This window comes from Calidris pugnax, unplaced genomic scaffold (genome assembly GCF_001431845.1).
Source record: "Calidris pugnax isolate Ruff unplaced genomic scaffold, ASM143184v1 scaffold20, whole genome shotgun sequence".
In the NCBI taxonomy this organism is placed as follows: domain Eukaryota; kingdom Metazoa; phylum Chordata; class Aves; order Charadriiformes; family Scolopacidae; genus Calidris; species Calidris pugnax.
In genome coordinates this window covers 26,751,891-26,771,260 of record NW_015094510.1, presented here as the reverse complement: position 1 = coordinate 26,771,260, position 19,370 = coordinate 26,751,891, and the positions used below count along the sequence as shown (strand labels likewise).

Here is a 19,370-nt window from a genome sequence, read left to right as displayed (position 1 = left end):
TAAGTTGTTAGCACAAGCAAGTTGGGTTTGTTTGCTCTGTATCATCTTTTTGTTCAACAAAACTGGAAAAGGTGGGCAGATACTCAGTTTCCTTAGTGCTATCCACAAAATAGTTCTCATGAAGTAAAAAATTCTTTCATATCTGTTCTAACTAGTTAAACAACTTCTGGTGAGATGTGTGGGATTGTTTTATGTATATCAGGACAGATTTACTCTGTTTCTCTAGACTGAGGTATTCAAGCCCAGTGAAGAAGTTTAACCAGCAGTTTGAGCTTAGTTTTCTAAATGCTACGCTTTGTTATGAGTCCTCTGAGTATTAAATGTGGTTATAATCAGATTAGTTTAATTTACAGAAATAAAATGGGCACAAATAATCTTTGGATTTCATAACTTCTTACTTAAAATGTGATATAATCTTGGGAATATTTGGTCATACTCCATAAGGAACAGTTGGATAGTTAGCTCTCATTGCTTTTTGTGGTTAAAAGGTGTTAACAGTAACAGTTGAAAACTGGTTTTTGAATTTTTTTAATTACAAATGTCTTTACAGGAATTGCTATTTTTCACTATAATTTTTCCCCCACCATCAAAAGGCATTTGTGTACTTTGTATAGAGATTGACCTTGTGCCAACCCGATTACAACAGCAGGCAGTTTGTTAAATTAAACTTTTGTTGGCAAATTTGCCAACTATTAGAAGAACACAAACGTTTTTCCACCACTTAAAAAAAACTGGCAAATTTGCCAACTATTAGAAGAACACAAACGTTTTCCCACCACTTAAAAAAAAAAACAAAAAAAAAGTGTAAGGGATTAAAGAAGTATCCCAAAAAGTTGTTAATTTAGTGTGCTTAATTCCAAACACTTTGAGAGAACAGTATATGTGTACAATAAATAAAGCTTTGCTTCAAATGGTAAAGTATGACGCATCAAACCCTGGAAGATGGTGTCTTTGAATGAACCCCTGAACTATCTGCTCTGTTCCGTTCTGCCCTCATTTTGCTGAAGACCCTAAGCCAAAAGTAACTGGGGAATGATCAGAAAGAGGTTTATTATTATGACTTCATTACTTTTATTATATAACTCAGGGACATTGTCTGCAGTCTCTGACTTTGTTCCCTAAGCTGGTTTATGGGGTTTGGTAGTGTATGCAATGGGAGATCAGGTTTGAAAAATCAGTGGATAGAATTTATCCAAAGAGAATTATTTGAAAAATTATCTTACTCAATATCTGACATCAAGTATCACTCAGTGATGGAAAATAACGTGGCAACTTAGGCAACTGGCTAAAAAAAATGAGAGCAGAGATAGTATTTTTAGCATTGGTTATGGGAATAAAATGTTTTTTCAAGTATTTTTAATTAAAGTGTTCTTTGCTTTTATAAATTATAGCTAAAAACAACTCATTTTGGAAAGAGAATTGGCTGCAAAAGTGTATAGCTTAAAGTGGCATTTGCACAGATGCATTTTGTCTTTATGGCTTCCTTTCTGTTGCAGGTGTGTTGAAGTAGTAAAAGCTTCCCACTATGTAGAGTTAGCCAATGACCTGGAAATAAATAAAGCGACTACTTACCTGAGGCAGCGGGATTTTAACCAGGTATAGTAACTTTTCACACTCCTACTTTTGAGGACTGTATTGGGAAAGATATCTTTCTTAACCACAGAATATTTTTCAGCAAGGACAAGAAAGATTTATGCAAACATAATTACTATTTTAATGCTGTTCAGTAAGATAACTTTATAGAAACATGGACAAGCTGAATACCTCTGTCATCTAAGGTCCTTCACCTTCCTCTAGCTTGAGGGAATACATACAGAGCCACGTGCTTAACTTAGCCCCCTTTTGCTTGTAATATTTAAGCTCTTCTGGTTTCCTGAGCAGCTTTTGCTCCTGCTGTCTGTCCTGTCCTCTTCTCCTTCCCTGTAGAATACAGCGAGAGAGTTACCCTTTATTGTACTGCATGTCTCAGAGGTCCCTTCCAACCATGATGATTCTGTGATGTCTGACTGGTAGCTTTTCTGATATCAGGAAGCAGTTTGAGAGTTTGGAAAATTGTGGACAAATCTCGTAGCTTTATTGATGGTAGCTTTTAAAGGGTGGGAATGTTACAGGTAGGTAAACAGTCATATGATCTCAAGAATTTAGTATTTTGATAGTAATTTTTTGCAATTTCCAGGTAGTATCCAGTATAGGTTAAAAAAAAAAATAAATCAGCTCTCAGAGGTAAAATAAGTATTTTGATAGTAATTTTTTGCAATTTCCGGGTAGTATCTGGTATAGGTTAAAAAAAAAATAAAAATTAAATCAGCTCTCAGGGGTAAAATGAGATTCAGAGATTGTTGGTGATGTTTCTGTGGAGTACCCCAATGGAGGGAGAGGGAAGGATTGTTGGAAGCTAGAAGTAAGTGGAGAAGATGCTCTTTTTATTTTGATTATGTGATAGAAGACCTTTAACCTTCACTGGAACTACTTAATAGTAGAGTGGAACAGCAGAATGGTGATTGCAGAGGGTCTTTTTTTTGTTCTAATAAAACTGCAGCTGCCACTTCTATTCATCCTGACTGTTGTTCATACACTTACTAACTCACCACCTGCTCAACACACCTTTGGCTGAAGAACAAGAATGGAAACTTTTTGAAATATTCTGTTTCAAGGCTGAAAGTTTTATTGTGTTTCAAGAAAAAGAACTAAAATAGATTTCTGCTGTAACTATAATGGGCTTAACTATGTGCTCATTGTAATGAATATTTTATTTTAAAACAGTCCTAGCAAAAAAAAGTAAAATAATCTCTGGGTGGAAATTACCATAATATGTCTAGACTATATTTTATTAGTAAGGAGGTTTGTGTATTAGGTATCACGGAATTGTCAGAGTTGGAATGAATGGTTTTTTTAATTTCAAAGATCAGCTTTGAATTTAAGAACAAAATTCTGCAGGTTAACCATGCAACTCCTTTAACATCTCTGGCAGGCCCTGCTTGGGTCAGGCAAGCTGCTTTGAAGTAAGCAAATAGTTTAGGTACTTTGGAAACAAGTCATGATGAATGATTTGGACAATCTGTGTTTTGATTTTTGAATCTAAGTAATTGTTAATGTTGGGATTAAAAAGTTAGAAGTTATTTAGAAATACATAAACTTAGGTGATGTTATAGTGAAAGCATTTCTACTTCACAAGGATAAAAGGAGTATTGCTATGGATTTACATCCTAGGGCTCATAATTGCTGAAATGATTCAAGAGACCTGCAACAAAATTTAACAGTAAGGGAGAAGAGTTCAGAGTCATATGAACTTTTCATTATACATGAAAATAAGATTAATTCCACTCTAATTTTTACCATCAAAGGTGCCATTTAGTAGTGAATGCAAAGGTAAGGAAATAATCTACAATGGAACATGGCTTTTTAGAAAGTGACTGAACTACATAGCTCTAAGTTTTCTAAAAATCAGTTCTGTTGTAAGAAATGCAGTTTTTACTCAAAGAAGCAAGTCTTTGCTTAAGAGCACAGTACCTGAGGTATAGTAGTGTTATGTCTGGGACCATTCTGTTTTTGGAGAAATTCACAAATATATATAAAAGTCTAAAATTATCGTATTTGAAGTCACATCTCAGAGACCACAAAATCTAAATCTTAACTTTTTAAATGCTTTTCTTGATTGAAATTGGTGTATTTCTTTAGAGGATTTTCTATTATTAGGAGGATATTATGATCTTTAGTAGTTCTTAGTTCTTGGGTGGAATGTAGTTGTCTAAATGAACTACATCTAGCTGTATATACTTTGTCATTTTACACATCATTAGTACAGTCATGTCTTTTTTGTAAAGTGACTGTGAAAACTGTATGTATGACAGTCAAATAAAACTTGTTTCCTTTATGTTTGTTTTGGCATTCTGTGTACACTGTCATGCGTGCAGTTTGATGTATGAACAGCAGCTTCTAGGTTTCATGTGGACGAAGACAGAAATTTTTGAATTGCTATTGTTGATGTCTAAATTGAGGTTGCAACATCTGTGTTGTAAGAGATGACAAAACTCATTGTAATATTCTAACAGTTTGTGTAGTTAAAACAAATATTTAGTGTAAACAAGCCAGATTTTCGTAATAATTCAGTCTGCACTTAAAAATGTTATCACATAGTCAGTCAAAAAAAAAGGCTGCCTTTTATTTCAAAGTTTCTTTGATAGTTTATTAGCTATAAAATTGTTTACTTTTTGCCCATAAATGTACTTCTTTTGAAGTTTATGAAATTTAGTTTTCATGTAAAAGATTACACAAAAAAGTCTTCTGGCCTCAGTCTTCATGTTTGAGTAATTCCTGAACTTAGACAGGTGTCATCTTAGTCCATAAAACAACTGCAAGTTGAAATCCAATTCTGCTGTCTTGCATGGGTTTTTATATAGCTTTTTAAGAACTTTTTTAGCTTTTTAATAATAGTTTTAATGTCAATCCTTTTGTGTTCACTTAACTGGAAAAATTGGTATAAGAATTTTAATTAGTTGACTAGATTAAAAGCAAATAATATAAACTTGTGGTTTGTATGTCTAGAATTGTCAGATATCTGTGTACTTCTAGGTAGCCATATATAATCTAAATTTTGAAGAAGTAATAAATAGCCAATACTATTGAAATTTTGTGACCAAGATTAATATTATGTATAATATAGATCTACTTCTGTGTGTACATGCTTACAAGCGTGGATTACAAGCTCTAGTAATTATCATGTATGTCAGTATATGAGTTGATAATTTTAGCTGTTTGTTACTGTGAAGTTTATCAATGCTTTCTGAAAGAATTTTGGTTTAAGTTTGCTTCAGTGGGAAATAAGTTGTTTCTAAATTACTTCTAGGCGCTGGAGACTTTAAAAATGTTTGAAAAAAAGGATAGCAGAGTGAAGAGCGCAGCTGCAACAAACCTTTCATTCCTTTATTATTTGGTAAGTGTTTGCTTCAACCAAACTAGTTAAGAACTGGAGTTATGTAGCAGTTTCTGTATCTTTGTAGCAATTTATGTGTCTGTCTAAATACTTTCTGTAAACAACAAGTAACTGCTTGGTAGAGAAGTTACTCTGGAACAGCCATTTTTGGCTGTAGTTGAGGTTTGGAGCCTGTCCTTTGTATGCTGTTGCTGGGAGGAAGAGATTGGGGCTGGGGCCACAGCAGTATGTGGTGTTTGCTTCAACCAAACTAGTTAAGAACTGGAGTTATGTAGCAGTTTCTGTATCTTTGTAGCAATTTATGTGTCTGTCTAAATACTTTCTGTAAACAACAAGTAACTGCTTGGTAGAGAAGTTACTCTGGAACAGCCATTTTTGGCTGTAGTTGAGGTTTGGAGCCTGTCCTTTGTATGCTGTTGCTGGGAGGAAGAGATTGGGGCTGGGGCCACAGCAGTATGTGTGTCTGCAGTGTGGTTTGTGCAGAAGCTCAGCAGCTGCATTTAAAACGCGGGTTCTGAAGACCCTGGCTGAACTTCAGGAAGATGTGAAGTACGTAGTTTAGGCAGGCGTGTTTGCCTATGAAGTTAATATGGTATGAGGAGTGTTTTTTTGTTTTTGTTTTTGTTTTTTTTTTTTTTTTAAAAGAAATACTATTTTGTTGCAACATGTTTTTTTTTTAAAGAAATACTACTTTGTTGCAACTAAGAAAACTTCCAGACTGTATGGGACAGTGGCAAAACACGTCTCAAGCATTAAGTTCTCTGAAACTCAAAAGAGATGATCTGCCTTACGCAATTACATAAGGAATAGTTTAGGACTGAAGAGCGTATTATTTGTCTCGTTCTCAATATTCTCAAATTCTACCATATTAACTGTAAGAAGCCACAGCTGCAAGAAAATTAACTGACAAATAACTAATACAATGTTTGTTTTGTTCCTGTAGGAGAATGAATTGGCACAAGCAGCTAACTATGCAGATTTAGCTGTAAATTCTGATAGGTACAATCCAGCAGCTCTAACTAACAAAGGAAATACTGTTTTTGCAAACGGAGACTACGAAAAAGCAGCTGAGTTTTATAAGGAAGCTCTCAGGAACGATTCCTCATGCACTGAAGCACTTTATAATCTTGGTAAGCCAAAGGTGCTTTTGTCTAAAGGTAACACTAGTGTTTCTGAGAATCTGCCTTTCAAAATTTTACTGTATAGAAATATATCGTAATTTATATTATAACAAAGTATTAATTTGTACTTCCTATGTGTTCAGCAAAAAATATCAGTGTTAACAACATCAACTAGTAACTGCAGATGATTAAGTCACTTTGAAGATAAAAATTTCTACTGTCTACTAGAAACATACGTTTTAGCATTTTTAAACCATCAGAGTCATTTCCCTCTAAAAGCCCTCCCTTTGCCTCATTGATCTTGCTCAGAAAGTGAGATTCCATATGTTCTTGATCTTTGATTAGATTTGTGTTCCTTGTATTTGTCAGCCTGCTAAGTCACATTAGCTGGTAAGAATTACAAGCATGGCTTTCCAGAACAGGGTTTGTCAATGTCAATGCAGTTATACTGCCTCAGATTACAGTGCTCCTATTTAATTTTTCTTGGTTATTTTGTCAGTTAATATGCTGCAGTAATTTTTTTCTCATTGCATTAATACTGTAACCTTTATTTTTTTAGGTTTAACGTACAAGAAGTTAAACAGAATAGATGAAGCTTTGGATTGTTTTCTGAAACTCCATGCAATCCTTCCAAATAGTGCCCAAGTCATTCACCAGATAGCAAGCATGTATCTTTTTCTGGACTATAATAAGGGATAGTGGTTGTAGTAAACTCATTTAATCTGAAATATGTGTTTCAATCATGATGTGAAGACTTAGGAATTTACTGTAGTGTCTGTTATAATTAGGATGATCATGCATGGATTCATTCTCCCATGTTTGTAAAAATGAGAACAGAACTTCCAGTGTTCTTGGACATCTCCAGTGAACCAAGTAAAGAGCAGCTAAAGTCTCTGAATATTTATTTTTCTTCAGTGTAACAGAATTACTGTGATATGAATGAAATTATGAAAATAATGCATTAAAAAAATATAAATCCCAATGTGTCTCCATGCTACAGCAACTAGTGTATCTGTCCAGCATATAGATTACATTATGTAAAGTAGTAGGAATTCTGAGTAAACCAAAATATTATCAGCATCAGGCCTTGACTGAAGAAAACTCAGATATGAGATCATGGAAGATCCCAATCAAGCCATTGAGTGGCTCCTGCAGTTGATCAGCGTAGTACCAACTGATCCACATGTACTTTCAAAGCTAGGGAAATTATATGATAATGAAGGTGATAAATCCCAAGCTTTCCATTATTACTATGAGGTACTTGCTCTTTATTGCTTTTTCAATGCCCTTTCTCATAATTAAAGAACACTTTGTCATAAGTTCCTGTATCAAATTAACAACTGATTAATTTAAATTTTTTAAAATGTCATCCAAAAAGAAGATTTTTATGGGGGGTAGAGAGTTGACAAAATCTAATTTTTGTAGTCAGAGCTAAAGGAAACATATAACCTGTGTTTCCACATGGTTTGACCTCAGATTTTCATATTTCATATGGTCATTGTTTACATTGACCCCTAACAATTTTAATTTAAAATATAGTCTGAGATGAAATAAAAAATAGATACAAACATGTAATTTTAAAGGTGTGTAACAGAATCGTGTTGGTTAGAAGCTATATCTGTATAATGGATATGGAGATATACATATATAATGTGTTTGTGTTTATATATGTAAGTTTCTATATATATTTTAGTGGTAGAGGTACATGTTGTATATACACAATTGCCTAAAGATGGGCATCTTCTCTTATTTCAAACCAGCTACGGTACTGTCTGTAGTTTGTAGAGATTCTTCTGTTTTAGAAACCGGACTAAGACAGGAGGTTGCTTTGCTGCAGTCTTAGAGTTTTTTTTAATCTGTGTAAAACAAGGGTAGCCAAAGTCTGAGTTGCAATCTGAATACTAGTGGAGTTGTGCTTGATGATAATTTTGCTGCCTATTTCAGTGGGAATTTCTGAAAAGCCAGAAATGTTATTTATGTACATATATACTTCATAGAAAAGAACGGTTTTAGGTACACTTTCTAGCAGACTGATTTGAGTTGGAATTGTATACGTATTAGTTAGCATTGTTTAACATCTTAGGTAACTTACTCACATGTAGACATGATCTAAGTAAACGTTTTTGCTGTTGCAAGTTATTTCAAATAAGGCTAGATGGAAAATGTGACAGACTATCTCAGGTAACTTCTAAAAAGTATTCCATAATTAGAAAGCTTGGCATGCTTTCCTCCCTCCCCCCCTCCCAGGATTACTTGGTATGGCACACTACTTCCATTCATATATTACACAATTTTGGCATCTGGAGAATTAAACACTTGAGTAAGATATTCCAGAAGTAACATAAAGATGTTGATTATCACTAAAATTGTGTTTCTTTCACCTTTCCTATTTTGTCAGTCATACCGGTATTTCCCTTCAAACATTGAGGTCATTGAATGGCTTGGAGCCTACTACATCGACACCCAGTTTTGTGAAAAAGCCATTGAATACTTTGAAAGAGCAGCACTTATCCTGTAAGTAATCATTATTTTACGCCTACTCGAATATTTTGTGATTAGATGTCCATAAGCATACCTAGAGATAAATTAGTTGGGTAACTTTGATGCTACAAGCAAACACCACAGTCAAGACTATTTCTGTTTGTTTACAGTGTGTTTTTGCTCTTACTGTGCAATTTCAATGTTAAATAAGATCCTTCATTGCGCCCAAGATAGTAGTAGGTATAAAAATCTCTTTTCTTTATCCTCTGCCATTATACCCAGCTATGAAGTGGGGAACAGCTCTCCTAGAGCCACCAAGACCTTCTTCTGTATGGGTTTATGCAAAATATGTCCTATTATTTTGTCATGTACAGAGGATTTGATGGTTTAGATAAGTGCATCTTTTAGCAGTTCTTGCTGCACTTCCACTTTTCACATAACTTCTACTCCCATAAAAAGGATATTACAAATAAGGTATGGAAGTAAGCAAAAAGGTGCAAGGCAGAAATACCAATGGTTAGCGAAAATAAGTTGACAGATCAAACTGATCCTGATAAGAAATATTTGAAATATTTTGAGCTTAGTTCAGCAGAAATTGAGCTGAATTGCTGAAATTGTCCTGTAGCAGAATATGATGCACTTAAGAAAGCATGTAAGCCATGTGTTTTGTTTTAGATCAAAAAGAGACAGACAAATGGTTAATAAACAAAAATGTGGCTAAATTTAAATCTGTAATCCAGAGTTCAAACAGAATTCTAAAAAAAATGCATCTAGTCTTTTTATGTGGAAACAAATATTTTGCTATATGTTCATGAAGAATTTTGTGTTAATAGACCAATTAAAATTCACGCAAATAAAATTTGCTCCAACAAGTGTGAATTTCTCTATTTTGTGCATTGGGAAACCTATAAAAAATCACACTAAGCAAAACTCAATTGTTACTTGTCTTGTGATGATCTAAAATTTACATTCTTTTTCTTCTGTGAATCTGAATGCAGGCATGAACAAGACAATATGTGAACTAAAATTTGTACAATATTATTCAAGGAAAGATTATACTCTGAATACATTGTTAGAAGTTCAGTAAAAAAAATATTAATTCTGGTTTTGAAAGGGCTTGAATTAGAGTAGACATTGATTATAGAATAGAAAATTCAAGATTTAAATAAGGATTAAAAATGGAAACAGAAATAAATAGAAAAACACAGACTTCACCCAAATTGTGTTATGATTATAAGGAAATAGAGGTGTAAATTCGATGAAAATACAGAGGACATAGTTCACAGAAATCACAGGTCACAGATTTGCCAGTATTCTTTTCAGTATAAATACTGGCCACCTTAAAAAATTGTATTTCAGTCAACCTATGAGATCACATTTCAGTATAAATACTGGCCACCTTAAAAAAATTGTATTTTAGTCAAGCTATGAGATCACGTATGCTGGCATTCACGGCCTTGTTAGAAACTTTGGAAAGAAACAGCTGAAACTAAAAAGAATTATTTCATAATCTTGTTTTGGCAAAAATCTAAATATTTTATGCTTCATGTTGCTCTCAGCCCATGCATGAAATGTGAAGTATGTGGATTGTAAAGCACTTACGAATAATTGGCATATGAAATTCTTCATTATTATGTGTAATTGTAATCTATCTGTAATACAGAGAAATTATTTCTCTGTGGAATGAGATTGTTAATAGTAGATAACAAAACATAGATGATTTGGTGTTTATTTGATATTAAAAATAGTCTAGATATGCTAATTAATAAATATGAATATTTGGTTATGAATTGCTACTAGTTGTTATTTGATATTAAAAATAGTCTAGATATGCTAATTAATAAATATGAATGTTTGCTTATGAATTGCTATTAGTTGCAAATAAAGTTATACTTTAAAATTATAACTTTATTTTAACCATAACCAGCATTTTTTAGTTTAACATTGTTTACTGTATTCAGTGTTTTAATCACAATAATTACATTTTAAATTGCATTCTAAGTTAACATCAGACAATGAATTGAGAGACAGTTATTCATTATATTACATTTCACAAGTATGCACAACTCTATCGTTAATAAAAGGAGTTGTGCAGCTAATGCTGCCTGCTGACAATTTGTTCTATCTAGATTTTTCATACTAAAATGCGTAATAAACTTTATTATGGTGTTTGCTTGGCTGCTTTCGTTGTTTGCAGGAGACATATTCAGCTGAAACTAAAAAAGGTGAGGCAGCTGTCTTTCATAAGCTTGTTTGGCAACTACAAGACAAACAGAGTATTTAGAGTTAGAAATGGCCTGTGCTGTGACTAGAGGGGAAAAAATGAAAAGAATAAGTACAAAACTGTTCTGAAAATGTTAGTGTACAATGCCTCTGGGATATGCTGCTGTTGAATTGTAAGCCACATGTGAAAAGTGCTTTGGTTTATAGAGCATCCTTACATTGCTGACACGAACATTTCCTAATTTTCACATTATCTTGGTAACAATGAGGAAAGAGTCCAACAGTTTTGTTGTACGTGCTCAAAGACCTCAAATATTTTCTCTGACCATGTCTATCACTGTTATGTGCTAAAAAGAGAAGGACAGGTAGCAGCTTGGACATTGAGGAGGTGACAGAGGAGAAGCCAGGGTTTGAAGCTCTTGGGAGTGTGCTGGCAGGCATCCCTTGGGTGTGCTCTGGGTCCTACTGGTGGGACTTCCTCAGAACACAGTTTAGGATTTTGTTCTCCCCCGTTGTGTGGTTCTGTACCTCAGATAAAGATTAGTGGTTCATATGTCAGGTCTACTAGTTGTGTCTGGTACACAGAATGATGAGCAGGAGAAAGACTATATTGGACTACAAATAAGTGACATCGAGACCTGAACGCTGGGGAAGACTGTGTGTGAACTGAACAGGCTGAATCCTTCCTAGGAAAGCAATGCACTAGGTGAAAAATTTCACGAGTAGTTTAATAGTAAGTATTTTCCAATGCTGTGCAGATTATTTTGCTTATTCATTGTTTGGCAGTGTGCATAATTTTATTTTATTCATATGCAGACCAACACAAGTGAAGTGGCAGCTGATGGTTGCCAGTTGCTATAGGAGAAGTGGTAAGTTCTTTAACTTTTTTGTAATTGGTTAGAGGTTTGTAACATTTTTTTGTAGTTAACTGGGGTTCTTCAGCCTGGAGAAAAGAACATGTCTTATAAGAAAGATAGAGAGAGACGTTTTATCAGGGCCTGTAGTGACAGGACAAGGGACAACAGATTTTAAACTGAAAGAGCGTAAACTGAGATTGCACATAAGGAAGAAATTTCTTGCAATGAGGGTGGTGAGACACTGGAGCAGGTTCCCCAGAGAAGTTGTGGATGCCCCATCACTGAAAGTGTTCAAAGTTTTTTGAGCAACCTCAAACAGTGGGAGGTGTCCCTGCCCATGGCAGGGTGGTTGGACTAGATGGTCTCCAAAAGTACCTTCCATCCCAAACCGTTCTATGATTTGTTTTGTTTTGATGGATATTTTGATTTTTTCTTTTGATCTTTTCTACCTGATGTGAATACTAATCCTATAGTTTGTTTGAAAATTCAGTTACACATTAATTTGTTATGAGCGTTCTGTGTATAGCTAATAAAACATGACTTTTCTTTTATGTCCAGGAAGTGCATCTGCACTGACTTACACACAAAACACTCCTTGTGCTGTTAAATAAGTAAAATAAAGATAATACTACAGCACGAATGATCTGATAAAAAAATTTAAAATGTAATCATACCACCATCTGATGTAACATAAGTAATTAGATGTTAAAGTTGCCTAACTTCTACTTCTTTTCAACAGCAGGTATAATTTTTCAATATTTAAATAGTATTTGCATTACACAAACAAAAGACAGCCTTAATGTGTTGTATTTTCTTACTGGCAACATACTACACCAATAAGCAAAGTGGAAAGAGACTAATCTTTCCAGGTTTTTTTTCAGTGCCTAAAATGCATCCAAGGCACTTGATGTAAATAATACTCTTCTTTCCTGCTGTACCATTTTGCCACTCTCCTTTACGCTTCTTTGGAATTTTGCCGAACAGACTTTGGTAATAGATAAGTGCATTTTCTCAGTCTGCTCAGTTATTTAATACAACGGTGAGAAAAGCAAAAGGACCTGGGTAAGTCAGTGAATTAAGAACAGTCAGCACCACTCAAAACTAGACGGATTAACTGTTTTCCCAGCAAAGAAACACAATGCTTTTGGCTGCTTTTTAGACCATTTGTGATTCATTGGCAAAATTCCCAGCTGATTATGTTAACACATAGCAGATCTCTACCTTGCACTAATAAAATAAAAATAAACAAACTTTTTTGTCACGCATTTTATGGCTATGAGGTTTTAGATTCACAGGGTCTATCAGTCCTTTCCATAATAATCAGGCTGAGCCAAAATTGAAGGCAAAAGTCTTAAAGAATAATTATTTCACTACCAGATCTGGGCAAAGGAGAGACACACAATTAGTATTCTGAGGGAAGGAAGGACAGGCAGAGCTCAGCTCATTTCTGCTTGACCAGTCCATTGCATTTGCAGCCTCAGATAAGCCCTGATGCGCTTGATACAGCTTGTCTAGTAGATGCATCATAGAACAAGGAGATCCTAGAGGCAGGTCAAAAAAGGGCAAAAATCAGGAAACTCCTCTTAATTCTGTTGTTTACAGAGTAATTCTGACTGTTTTTAGATGCTCTTAATTTTTACTGTCAGTAGTTAAAGGATGTTAAGTTTGGTTTTATCAAATTTGATCTTACTATATTAAATCTTGTACTCAAACTAAAAAGATGAAGTGATGTTAAACTATACCAGTTTCTCATCAGATATTATTTTTTATGTTTGGATATGTGGATAGGAGATGTTTGTTTTGTTTGCAGGTAACTACCAGAAAGCACTAGAGAAATACAAAGTCATTCACAGAAAATTCCCAGAAAATGTTGAATGTAAGTTGTTTCATTGAGTGGTACAACTATCAAAGGAAACTTTGTTACATTGAATGTGTGTGTTAGTAGTCTTATGATGTAAATATTTTTCACATGAAAATATTTTCACAAACTAACATTTTTTACTCACGCTAATGCTGCATGTTTTCTGTGTCAACGCTGAAGAGTGATTTAAGAAGTATTAGGGTAATGCTGAAGAAGAGAGATGAAAATAAACTGTAGTGGGTTGGTTGAGTTCTCTCTCATATTTTTACTTCTAGTCCCTGGTAGTTGAAACTCCTGCTGTAAGTTTCTAGATACGAGAAAATCTTACTAAGTTTTACCCAAGCCAGGCCTTCCAAACTAATGTCGGAGTGAGATTTTGTTGTTGGGTTTTTAAGTATAGTAGGTCAGCCAGACTCTAGAAGATCCATTGAGAATTTCAAACTATACTACAGGAAACATAACTTTAAAGAGCAAGATATTTTGCAGAATCAGTCACGCTATCCTCTAAATGAAAAAGCCCTGTAGAAAATAGGGGTTGTCACTGGTTGTGAGGACATCCTCTTAACGTACTGCGCTGTGCCTCACTAATTCCAAAATGGCAGATTGTTGCCAACAAGCCTGTGCTTCTAAACGCTATGTGGGAAGAACATTCACTGTATTTTAAAATAAAGTGGTACCATTCTGCTTTAACAAACATACTGCTTTTTAAAAGAGGAATCATACAGCTGTGTTGTACAAGAGAAATTCAGTATTATGACTCCTCAAAGTTATAAACAAAATGTGATGTTCATATTGGTCACACGTATTTCAGAGGGGTGGAACATTTAGTAAACCTTTCAGAATGCTAATATTTTTCCAAATGTAGTTTCTACAATTACAAAACAGAAGCAGGAGTTAAACATGACAATTTAAGTGATTTAAGTGTTCTGCTGTTGAAACAATGTGTTTTCACTCATCCCTCCCTGGCCACGTGCTCCCAGCCACCTTGTGCTCATTCTGATGCTTATCTGATCCCTCAGTGAACAAGTTCGTCTCCCTCAACCAGCACAAAACTAACAGCACAAAAAATTCAGGAGCACTCAGGAGAATAATGGTGCATGTCATGTATGTTTCCTCTTCAGAGGCATTTATTTCAAAAAGATGTTGACAAACACATAGGAATAGCAACAATGTTTTCAGAGTTTGGTATAGTGTCTCAGGAGACTGTTTTTAGGGATTCTTTTAGGTTCCATTGTGCAGTTACAGTCTATCTTCATGCCTGGTTTGTTGGTTTGGGTTTTTTTAGTTCTGTAAATACTAATCTTTAAAAAATCAACTGCAGCAACAGAAAAAACAAACCATTCTGATTAACTTGGCATTTGTAAAACTATTTTCATCAAAATGTTATTGACAGTGTCTCCTCAGTAATAACTCAGTATCGTTATTGTGTTTTCTGGTTTCCAAAGCATTTTGCAATTATTAAAAGAGTCCTGAGCCAGATGAGTTAGTGTGTCTTGTGCCTTCCACATATATAAATGGTATTTCTACTGTTATAGACACTGCATTACAGAAAATTTTAAATTGTTTGCAAAATATCACAACTTGCATAGTGATACTTGTATTCCCAGCTATTTGCATTGTTTGCCATTCTGTATGCTGTTAGGGTGCACTTGTAGTTTGACCTAATTGTAAGCCTTTTTTTTTTTAAACAATATTTTGCTTTTCAATTAGGCCTCCGATTTTTAGTTCGTCTCTGCACAGATATGGGGCTGAAGGAAGTCCAGGAATATGTAACAAAGCTCAAGAAAGTGGAAAAATTAAAAGAAATAAGAGAGCAGGTAAGCTTGGTTCTCTCTGTGATTATACAGTATCACTACATACATAGATGAAGCTAAAATAGCATTTACGATACTTCAAGATAAAATGTGTATTAACTTCCTGCTTTGGAGAGGCTCGTATTTTGTGGGGTTTTGGTTTTTAAGTTTTAAATTACTGAACAGCCTTATATCTGTCTGAATGGTTTTTGAGCACTGGATTTTCTGTGATTTTAAATACTAGTGAAAGATGGGATATGTGGATGTGATGGGAATACTGGAGCCACCCACATAATTCAATGTCTCTGGAATGTCGTCTTTCCTACTTATTTGCCAAACCATATAAAGTGTATTTATGAGCCAAGTAATAATGCAACTACAGGGGGAGAAGGGGAGCCTAAGAATTTGTCCATGTAGTAGAATTTTTGCTAAATGCGAAGCTGCAGCATTGACAGATTGCATAGGTAGAAGTAAATTATTCATGTTAACGCCACTTTTAAAACTGAAAAAAAAAAATAAATCCATGGAAAAGCTACAGGCTGTGAAAGGTATGAGATCATAACTTGTGCTCTATTCAGAGGAATAAGCGTGTGTGTTTTCTTGCTATTCATGTGATAAAGTAAGATTTCAAAATTAAAATCAGCTTCTTATTTGGAAAGCACTATCCATGCTGTTGAGCTGAAAAGCATTCAAGCTTGCTCTTCCTATCCAGTGAATTGCCTCAAAGCTACATGGTCACATTAGGATGCGTTAAGTCTTAGCTAATTTACTCGGCTCCTAATAACACTTACTGTCTCTTCTTTGATATTAGATCATGTGTAAATGCATCCTTAGTTACTTCACTTTAATTCGCTACCAGAGAGTCTTAAGTATGCATGTGTACACTAGGACATATTAAAAATGAAACTCACAAAGGGAAACACTGATCAAAGGATCCCAAATGTATGCCACAAGCTAACTTTGGGGGGCTGGTTGAAGTATATTTGTTTGAATTTTCAGTAAACGTAAAATTTAAAGCACTTGGGAAAGTGGACAAAGCGGTCCACAACTGTAGTGCAGCTAATATTCATCCATGGCTTTTCCATAATGGTATCAGTAAGCGAAACAGATGATCGGGTATAATGTTCCTATTCTGCAAAACTCACTTCAGAGAGATCTCTTAATTATATGCTAAACAGCCTTTGCTTGATTTCTTTTTCAACATTCAATTGAACAATGACTTCCAATACCTCAGTGCTTTACTCAGGAAAGCTCAGAGATTAAACCAGTTTAAACTGCATTATTTTGCAGTTGGTGAGAGAGACAGAGGTCCCTGGAGATGGAGGTGTTATCTATTTCCTTGCACATAATTCCAGCATTTATTACACTGAAGGGGTTAATTATGTACTGTGGATCTGTAAATGTTGAGGCTTCTTAGGAAAACACTTTTCTCCTTTAAGAAAGTTAATATTTCAGTATGTTTTAAAAAAAAAAATAAAATTGTCACATCTCTTCCTGTTTATTGCATGTTGGAAGCAGGAGCTTTTCTGAAGATATTTCAGTACTTCCTGGTGGATAAAAAGCTACCAATAAAATGTTTAAAATATCATAGAATAGTTTGGGTTGACCTTTAAAGGTCATCTAGTCCACTCCCCCCATAATGAGCAGGGACATTTTCAATGAGATCAGGTTGCTCAGAACCCCGTCCAACCAGACCTTGAATGTTCCAGGGATGGGGCACCTACTCCCTCTCTAGGCAAGTGTTTCACCACCCTCATCATAAAAAATTTCTTCATTATATCTAGTCTGAATCTCCACTTGTTTAGTTCAAAACCATTATCCCTTGTCCTATCTCAACAGGCCCCACTAAAAAATTTGTCCCCATCTTTCCTGCAGGACCCCTTTAAGTATTGGAAGGCCACAATAAGTTGTCCCTTCTCTTCTCCAGGCTGAACAACCCCAGCTGTCTTACCCTTTCTTTGTAGGAGACGTGTTCCCTCCCTCTCATAATTTTTTTTGGCCCTCCTCTGGGCCTGCTCCAACAAGTCCATGTCTGTCTTGTGCTGGGGACCCCAGACCTGGACACAGTCTTTAAAGGTCATCTAGTCCACTCCCCCCATAATGAGCAGGGACATTTTCAATGAGATCAGGTTGCTCAGAACCCCGTCCAACCAGACCTTGAATGTTCCAGGGATGGGGCACCTACTCCCTCTCTAGGCAAGTGTTTCACCACCCTCATCATAAAAAATTTCTTCATTATATCTAGTCTGAATCTCCACTTGTTTAGTTCAAAACCATTATCCCTTGTCCTATCTCAACAGGCCCCACTAAAAAATTTGTCCCCATCTTTCCTGCAGGACCCCTTTAAGTATTGGAAGGCCACAATAAGTTGTCCCTTCTCTTCTCCAGGCTGAACAACCCCAGCTGTCTTACCCTTTCTTTGTAGGAGACGTGTTCCCTCCCTCTCATAATTTTTTTTGGCCCTCCTCTGGGCCTGCTCCAACAAGTCCATGTCTGTCTTGTGCTGGGGACCCCAGACCTGGACACAGTAGTACTCCAGGTGGGGTCTTATGAGAGTGGAGTAGACAGAAAAATTATGGTGTCTATGATGGCATTTATAATTAGTCAAAGCTTTAAGGCAGATCTGCCTAAACATTTTCCTATAGCATGTTGCCCAGAAAAGAGAACAGGCTTTTAAATCCGAATAAGCCTGATTTTATTATAATTTAAACTAACCCAATTCTCTTTTAAATAGAGAAAAATGAAATGCACTAGGTTGAAAAAAAACCAAGCAAACCCAAAAGAAAATAACAACACACCGCCACCTCAAAACCACCACCACCACCACCACTAGAAATAAAACAGGTTTCTAGTTAGCTCTGTCAACTTCTTCCCTGCAGGCTGGCCCGTGCTTCCAGCCTGTGTGAGTAAGCCCAGTGAGTTTCTGAATGGCAGCAACCCTGGGGTTCCTAGTACTTTCTCTTCAGAACCTCTGAAGCTTCTGAAGTTGCTTTCTGCTCCTTCCTGCAGCTCCTTGACATGGGGGCGTTTGCTCCTTATCTTCATCTTCTGGCTCTGGTCTGCAGACTCTGAAATCTCCCAAGTTCAGTGTCTCCTCAAGGAAAGGAACAACTTTTTCTCCCCCTTAAGGAACCCACTGACCTGTTTTTCTTAAAATTCAACACCATTGTACACGTAGAGGAACAAAGACACTAAGAAAAAAAAATATGTTGCAGAATGCACTGCCATTTAGTATGCTGCTGACCGGTATTAGAAGTTGAGTATATTTCTGTGAATCTCAATATCAGTGCTGTCTTCAAACAATAGCCCTGCAGTTCGTTTTTGCTATTGCTGTTACATCTGGGTTCCCGTCCCATGGTTTTGGGTTTGGGGAATTTTTTTGTTTGCTTGCTTGGTTTGTGTGTGTGTGGCTTTTCAGTCTTGTGTCTACCATCTGGCTTTAGAAATTAATAGGTATTTTTGTCCTAAGAAATTCCTTCTGTCATCCATGAGCGTATAGTAATAAACTATACTTTCAAGTTCTAAAATGATCAAATTTTAATATTTCAACACCTACGTTTCCAATAGCAACACTGGTTTCAGTTAGCAATACCAGATATAGTTCAATTCCTGCTCCCAATTTCAGACTAAAACGCGATTTCTCGATTGCACCCAGTAAAGAGAAAATAGCTAAATGCTAGCGTAATATACCTACATTTCAGTCTGCACACAGTCTTTGTCCTTCTGTAGAAATTAATTGAAATTTGCTATTCAGGCCATTGTTTTTCCAGAACAGGTATATCCACATGGAGTTTATACCAAAATAAATATTCTGGAGTACTTATTTCACTGGGTTCTCAAATATGGACAAGTTGTTAAATATTTCCAGCCAAGAATCTAGGAACATCTGTGGGGTTCATTCCCTGTATAAAATTTTTCTCCCTGCCTCTCACAGCATTGGATTTTTACTGCATTAATCTTTCTTTTTCACGTTTCAGTTTAAAAAAAGACAGGTAATAGTGTAAAAGTTCACACAACCTTCTTGGCACTGTTGTATACACACATTACTATTTATTTCCGTTAAGTGAGCTTAATGACTGAAAATGAGGGGCTGATGGGGTG

At 35.5% G+C, this 19,370-nt stretch overlaps 1 protein-coding gene across 2 annotated transcripts in view; it reads left to right on the top strand.

Annotated features, from left to right (window-relative positions):
- IFT88 (intraflagellar transport 88) overlaps positions 1 to 19,370 on the top strand; it is a 46,464-nt gene that overhangs the window by 15,539 nt on the left and 11,555 nt on the right. For both annotated transcript variants that reach the window (XM_014966188.1, XM_014966189.1), the window contains exons 15-23: positions 1,497 to 1,596; positions 4,847 to 4,933; positions 5,877 to 6,063; positions 6,614 to 6,722; positions 7,161 to 7,311; positions 8,453 to 8,568; positions 11,575 to 11,627; positions 13,426 to 13,491; positions 15,187 to 15,293. In XM_014966188.1, the coding sequence (XP_014821674.1) occupies positions 1,497 to 1,596; positions 4,847 to 4,933; positions 5,877 to 6,063; positions 6,614 to 6,722; positions 7,161 to 7,311; positions 8,453 to 8,568; positions 11,575 to 11,627; positions 13,426 to 13,491; positions 15,187 to 15,293 (976 nt within the window). The remainder of the gene's footprint in view (positions 1 to 1,496; positions 1,597 to 4,846; positions 4,934 to 5,876; positions 6,064 to 6,613; positions 6,723 to 7,160; positions 7,312 to 8,452; positions 8,569 to 11,574; positions 11,628 to 13,425; positions 13,492 to 15,186; positions 15,294 to 19,370) is intronic.